Genomic DNA, 7,024 nt, shown 5'->3' on the forward strand with positions numbered 1-7,024 from the left:
TTTTTCGAAGAAATGCTTTATTAAAAAGCAAAGTTTCGGAAATAAAATCGGCCGCTGACGAATAAATAGAGGCTAAATTTCTTCAATAAAAGCACCGAATTAATTTGCACAACTAAGAAAAGGTTTGTTCTTTTTCGCTGAATGAGTGCAATAGTAGTAGTAGTACTAATCAACGCAGAGTCAGACAAGGTATTTAATATATGCAAAGACTAATATTTTATTTTATTTTTAATATCTATATATATAATTTCGATATCTTATATATTAAATAAATAAATATAGAAATTGTTGAATTAAAAATTCAGTTTTATTATTAAAATTTCACTATTCATTGCTTAATATTATCAATTTTATAACAATACATATACTTTGAAGTATACATTGTTGACAATAATATTATAATTAATTTAATATTATAATAAACACATCACGTGATTTTACCATCAAGATAAACTATTGCACAAAGTAAGCAATGAATAATATTTATTACATTATCATATTATTAATACATAATGATAATGAATAATATTATACATTGTGGGTTTGACTATATTTTAAAGATACCAATTGCTTTTCTATGCTGTTGATAATCTTCCAGTCTACGTCCTGATAAAATAAAGTATCAAAATCCTGATGAACCATCGTTGCTTTCAGTGACTTCTTCGCATCGTTCCTGCACAATTAACATATTGCAACTCATTGTAGATATTATTGCACTGTCATCTAAATAAGAGCGTCTCGTATTTATCGCAAACTTTGCAGAAAAGAGACAAAAAGTTAATTTAAGAAACGTTGTAGCACAAATTGTACGAGAGTTAAAGTTCCATAGTTTTTAAATAGTGCTGTAAAAGCAAACTTATAATATGCATATTTGTCACTAAACATAAATCCTTGAAACAAAGTAAATAATTTTATTTAAAGAAATATTGTGCAATTACGTAAAAAGCTCTCATATTAATCTATGCTTTAAATACCTTGTTTCGTTGTTGCCATCAAGAAGAAATTTAGCGCACATTGTGAATATCTTCTGGCGGGTTTCTTTGAAACTTGGATTTGACATTAAACATTCCACTCCGATAAAATTAATGATACCGTAGAGCAACCGACTAACAGTGGCTCTTATTAATGGATTCTTGTGGCTGTACAAAAAAACTCAACTCTATATGCATGACCACTCACAATTACCAACTTGCAGTATAGCATAATTACATTAATGTTTATTTATTAATAAATTATATTAATTATATTAATATGCGACTAATATGATGCGTGTATAATAATTATTAAATATACATCAATTTAATCACACTAATAAAAATGAAATAATTTGATTACCCAGCTCCATGTTCACTAGTCAATATTCTAATGCAAGTTACAGGAGATAGATGTTTCATCATAGAATCCAAGGCACGTTGAGCGTCGCTCCGAATACCCTTGTGCGTGTGAGTGCTTTTTAAGAGCAGCATAGACGCAAGCTCATCAAACTCAGGTCTCTGCGTACACTGCATCGTCTTGTATAACTCCATCGCTACCTGGCAAACGGTTCTCACAACGTGCGGTCTTGTATTCCTCAATAAGCTACAATAGGACAATATCTTTTTGTTGCGACAATAGCTACGAAATTTATAACTAATGTGACGTAAAATTCATGACAGAAATCTTTAAAAGACCTGCATAATGTTCGGTATACGCGAGGCATGTTGGAATCTAGCAATTCTGGTTGAATTCTCGAGATATGCACGAGTTTTATGAGAGCTGGTACGGCGCTCTGCCATTGATCTTGCTTTAAGCTTTGCAAGGCAAACTTGAGTGTTTCTTGTGGATTCATAAATTCTTCTGATGTTCCTACGTAATCGCTCTCCAGCATAGGTGCGTAATCGCCGTAATTGCTCGCAAGATTGACATCTCTTGCTAGATGTTTGCTATATTCCCATTGTGTGAACAGACATAAAAATTTAACTAATATTTTATATTAAAAATTAATTTATATTCCAATTGTACGAACGGACATAAAAATTTAAATTAATAATACGTTTATATTAAAAATAAATTTAGAGATACATATGCAGAAATAATTATACATATTTACACGGAATGAATTAAATTAAACAATTAGACGCTCGATACCTATCGGATAATGTGGGAAAACGCAAATCTCCCGAGGCCTTCGAGTACGTTGTCTCAATAGTCTGCGTTTTCGTAATCTGTGTTGGATTTTCTTGTGCATGTTGTATAGATAAGGAATCCGTTGTCATCGTTGCTGTACGTGTAGTAGACTTGCCTTTTTAAATTTTTATCGCAAACTTAACACACAAGCGCATTAAACTTTCGTAATCAACAAATATCCCTACCTGCACCTTTGCACATGGGACACGTGACATATTTCCTGCATTCCGTATGCGCCATTTTATTAGAAATTTACTTGAGCGAGACAAAAATGTAGAAATGACTTTATATTCTATATAAAAATTTGATTTTAACGCTTCAAGAATTTGTCTGCTTTATATTTGCCTGTAAATGTCCATGTTAAACATGCAAACATCACCGGCACAGCTTTACGTGAAATGTTGCTTCAGTATTTGGATAGCTTCAAGCAGATACATAAATGAACATGACATGCTCAATATTAGTGCGTACAAGTAAAGAATTTTAAAGACGGATTTAATTTCTTATTCTTTTCAAATTTGAAATTACCGATAAATTATGTGCGATAGATAGCAATACCGTGCTTTTATAAAAGACAGCAATTAAAGATATTCTATTTACGATTGTAAAATATCCGAAAAGAATTACTCCAAAGCTTGTTTAAAAATAATTTTCTTACAACGTAAGTATGTACATTATATTAATTACAGAGTCGTCTACAATTAAAAAGCAATGAAACTATAAAAATGTAATGGTATACGACGTGAATTGGTCCTTCGATAGCTCTAAAGGTCGCAGTAAACAAAGGTTTACTCCGCCTTGTTGAGAATGCGTCCTTTCTCAGTTAGTGGCAATGTTCTAGCCGATGAAACTTGGTCCGGTTCGATTGCACATGTCGCGTCTAACTATTATTATGTAACATCTCAGTCTATTTCCACAGATACGCGTCGATCACCCGTGATTGTCCTTAATCAGGCGTCTTCCATGTTTATGACCATCTCATTTTCACTTTGTACACTCCCCTCGCGAATGAAAGGATGACGTTCGGTTACCGTTGCCTTCGAGCGTTGCTTCACACCGCGTTGCGTCATCACGACGGCGGTTTCTCCAACGAGATATTGTAATCTAAGTGATCGCAGTGTATGGGACACTGATAGTACGACACCGCGCTGGCGTGGCCGGATCTCCCCGACGTCATGGGCACTGCTTCAGCCCACTGGTCCCTGGCCGGATCATAAATTTCTACTATGTTCAAAAACGCCTCGCCGTCGTATCCTCCTGAGAACAAAGAGGACTTTTCATAGGCGTGCTCCTGCAAAAGAAGCCTTCGTTGAGCAGCAAGTCAATATCGTATTTACCCATTGCATACAATTTGCCGTCGAGAACGGTGACACTGAGCGCGCTGCGGGCGATGCTGATACTGCCTACGTTCTCCCAGACGTCGTGCTCCGTGTCGTACCTCTCGACCAAGTTCAACTGCGAGTTCCCGTCGTATCCGCCTATAACGTATATGTACTGACCTAGACTAGCCACTCCGGCACCCGAGCGACTGCACTTCATGGACGACACCATCGTCCACTCGTCGTTCTCGGGGTGGTAACACTCCACTGAACTGAGCCTGTCCTTGCCGTCAAAGCCGCCGATAGCGTAGAGCAATCTAGAGCGAGGGCAATCGTACTCTCATGTTAAATAGTAAATAAATTTGATGTGGAAAAAAAACAATATGAAAAGATTTTGGAAATCTTCGAGTGAGATTAAAATATACGTTACATTGACGAGAGAAATAGCCATCTTCCAAAATCATAATTTACCTCGAAATACTACGTTAGAACACAATGATACAATTGTTATCTCTGTTTCTCGAACTACACTTTGAGAGTGAGATTTATTTCATTTACTCACCTAATTTATAATACATAGCAACCGCTGCATTAGCATTCTTATCGACGAGCGCAATAATTATAAGTCTACCTGTTTACTACCACTACTCCCACGCCTAATCTCTTGATGTGCATCGGCTTCACGCTGGTCCACGTGTCAAGATCTGGATCGTAGCATTCGACGCTGTTGTGGTACTCGGCACCGGCGCTGCCGCCCACGGCGTACAGCAGGCCGTCCATCACGGCAACCCCGACTCTGTTTCTCGGCACCGACATCGGATTGCACGGTCGCCACTGATCCGTCACTGGATTGTACCTGTCTACCCAGTCACTGTCGTACCTGAAAAGAGAATTCTTCTGATTTCCTTTCGCGTCTAATTTGAGACCTAGCCTTGCGCGGACGGTCTATCAACCTGCTTCTCGGTGAGGAGAAGTGCCTGCCGCCGACCGCGTAGAACATCCCCTTGAGGAACGCGCCACCCAAACCGGACCTCGAGACGCTCATCTTAGCGTGCTGCGACCACGTTTTGTCGTCGGCATTGTAGCTCTCCAGGACGTCGAGCGATTGCTTGAGGAAACCGCCGGCGATGTAAATCACTCGCGGCGTGTTTGGCGTCCGCTCCTTCACGACCGGCTTCTTGTGCAACGTCAGATCCTTGAAGATCTGCGCCAGGTACTCGCGGCACGCCGGCACCTTCTTCAGCACGTCGCAGTTCTTCATCTGCTCGCGCAGGAAGTTAGGCGTGAGGTACTGACAGCGCACCGCGTGCAGGATGTGCTCCATCTTGGGCCGCCTCGCCTCCTCGTTGTACTTGACCCACTTGAGCACGGCGTTGTAGACCTCTCGCTCCTCCTGCACGTTCAGCTCGTCCTTCCGCACGAGCGTGACCAGCTGTATGGCGGACAGCTGCAGGAACTCCTCCTCCTGGCATATCTGGTTGAAGTGCTGCACGATAAATTGATTCGCCTTGTGGTAGAGGTCCTGGCAGCCGTGCTGCTCGGCGAAATTGGCGATCCCGATGGCGTTCGTGGGGTCGAGTTGCCTCTCCAGAAATACACAACACGCGTCTATCACATTGCTGACCTACAATGCACATTTGTGTCATGTGTGTCATCACAGTGTCCACGTCGTCCACACGTTAAACGTCCATTTACATACTTGGAACATGGTAGCTGCTGACAGCAGCGAACACACTGTAATTTCAGTAACTCTGATCTGACCGGTGTACATGAAGTACATTAAACGCGCCATCGTCGTCGGGCAGACACCCTGGAGCTTCACCCTCGTCATCTCGCACTCCTTCAGTCCTCCCGTGAACATCGCCTGAAATTTTCCATTTCCAACAGCGTCATTTACAATTCGACGAGACGACCACTTTTTTATGAGCAAGATAAGTGAATAATTTGACTGTTAGCTGAATATTATAATGTAACGAACGATGACAGTGCGTTTTACATCCACAGATTAGGTATATCTGCTGTGCCTAGTCATCCACCTACGCTCTTACCTTAAAGTACGGACTAGCTGCTGCCAAAATGACTTTATGCGCGTGGAACAGTTCGGTGCCGACCTCGAGTATCACGTCGGTCAGCATGTGGTGGCTGCGCATCATAAACATCATCTTCATCGCGTCCTTCAGATAATTCGCCATGTGAAATGTCATGTCGCCGAGGTCCCCCTTCTGCCTCTCCGTGTTGAACATACCCTCCCAATCAGTTTCTTCCCCTGATACGACGGGCGGCGGCGAACCCGGCGGCGCATTGTTCCGCGGTTGGAACCTGCCCCAAGTCCCTGTCTTCTGCTGGCGATCTTTCTCTCCATCCATTAAAGTGAGCTGCAAAGCAACCACGAAGAACGCATCTTTACACACCGTCACACGCGTGTGGTGGACCCGCGCGATCGTAAATCTCCGCAACGCTCCGTAAAACCATCTCTCTCTCGCTCGCTCGCTCGCTCTCTCTTTCTCTCTCTCGGAAATGCGATATCGCGAATATTGCTACGGCTAGCGCATAGAGCGTGAACTACATAGAGCACATACATAAGGGGGAATCGCAGCCGTGGATCAGCAGTGCCGTGACATGTACCTGCCCCCGAAAATCTCGTGACACTACCGAGTTATACACATTACGGCGCGCAATAAACAGCACCGTAATCGCGCAGCGTCAATTTACGCATGGCATCGCGACGCACGTGACCACGGAAGCTTTCCCAGCGGCGAGATTCCAACACCATCATCCTCGCGTCGCGTCGTCGTTGTTATCGTCTCGTCAGTGTGTGCGGTCTGTTCTCTCTCTCTTTCTCTCTCGCTCTCGCTCTCGCTCACACACCTTACTCACTCTCACTCTCTCTTTCTCTCTCCGTGGCTCCTTTCTTCTTTCCCGCTTTTTTTCGTCTCGCGCGCGCACACGCATGGCACTTAGTGGCACTTACCCGGCTTGCCCGGATCGCGCGGGCGATCTAACGCTGAAAAATCACTGGCACGAAAGCGAGGCGAGACGGTGACGGAAACGCGCGGAGTACGGATAAGGCGGCACGATCATGTTTCGCCGTCGCGATCGATCTCGCCGATGATACACGATGACGCAGGCATCGCGCCTCCGCTCGGGCCCTGTTCCGTCGAGAATGCGGCGTCACCGAACGATCGTTCGCTCGCTCGCTCGTATCTAGCAGCAGCCGCCCGTGCGATGCGAGATCGTACGGATGAGCGTGTATGAACGAACGATTTACATACGCACGTGCTCCACCACCATCTGATCACGAGCACCAACAGCCGGAGTACGGGCGAGCCCGAGCGAACACGAGCGGCGGGCGACGGCGGCAGCAGCGAGATCGCTTCGTCACGATTTACCGTTGATACCGTTGCCGATGTACATACCTTTGTCCACGTGTGCCCGATAGCGGCCAGTTAGCTGGCTGGCTAATAATCCAGCGTGGCCCTGACGATGACTCGGTGCTAAATGAACAAATAAATCGATGGCGATCGACTAGGAACCGGCGG

General features: G+C 43.7%; 2 protein-coding genes across 4 annotated transcripts; both read right to left on the minus strand.

Moving 5' to 3' along the window:
- Positions 1 to 288: 288 nt before the first annotated feature.
- Positions 289 to 2,695, minus strand: LOC105284348. Its single transcript, XM_026969001.1, has 6 exons — positions 2,352 to 2,695; positions 2,128 to 2,281; positions 1,671 to 1,922; positions 1,336 to 1,578; positions 975 to 1,139; positions 289 to 673 (listed from the first exon to the last, which is right to left on the minus strand). Exons 1-6 carry the CDS (start codon positions 2,404 to 2,406, stop codon positions 529 to 531), a joined length of 1,014 nt encoding a protein of 337 aa, XP_026824802.1. The 5' UTR covers positions 2,407 to 2,695; the 3' UTR covers positions 289 to 528.
- A 108-nt stretch (positions 2,696 to 2,803) lies between these two features.
- On the minus strand, positions 2,804 to 6,707 carry LOC105284349 (kelch-like ECH-associated protein 1). Of its 3 annotated transcripts, none has more exons than XM_011347754.3 (7): positions 6,457 to 6,707; positions 5,534 to 5,860; positions 5,185 to 5,349; positions 4,439 to 5,109; positions 4,117 to 4,365; positions 3,504 to 3,802; positions 2,804 to 3,423 (listed from the first exon to the last, which is right to left on the minus strand). In XM_011347754.3, the coding sequence occupies exons 2-7, from the start codon at positions 5,849 to 5,851 to the stop codon at positions 3,236 to 3,238; spliced, it is 1,890 nt and encodes a 629-aa protein (XP_011346056.1). In that variant the 5' UTR covers positions 5,852 to 5,860; positions 6,457 to 6,707; the 3' UTR covers positions 2,804 to 3,235. The 3 variants fall into 3 exon arrangements, with proteins under 3 accessions (XP_011346056.1, XP_011346054.1, XP_011346055.1); XM_011347752.3 differs by having other exon boundaries at positions 6,363 to 6,467; XM_011347753.3 differs by lacking the exon at positions 6,457 to 6,707 and adding an exon at positions 6,065 to 6,326.
- Positions 6,708 to 7,024: the final 317 nt, after the last annotated feature.

Source organism: Ooceraea biroi, chromosome 4 (assembly GCF_003672135.1).
Source record: "Ooceraea biroi isolate clonal line C1 chromosome 4, Obir_v5.4, whole genome shotgun sequence".
NCBI lineage: Eukaryota > Metazoa > Arthropoda > Insecta > Hymenoptera > Formicidae > Ooceraea > Ooceraea biroi.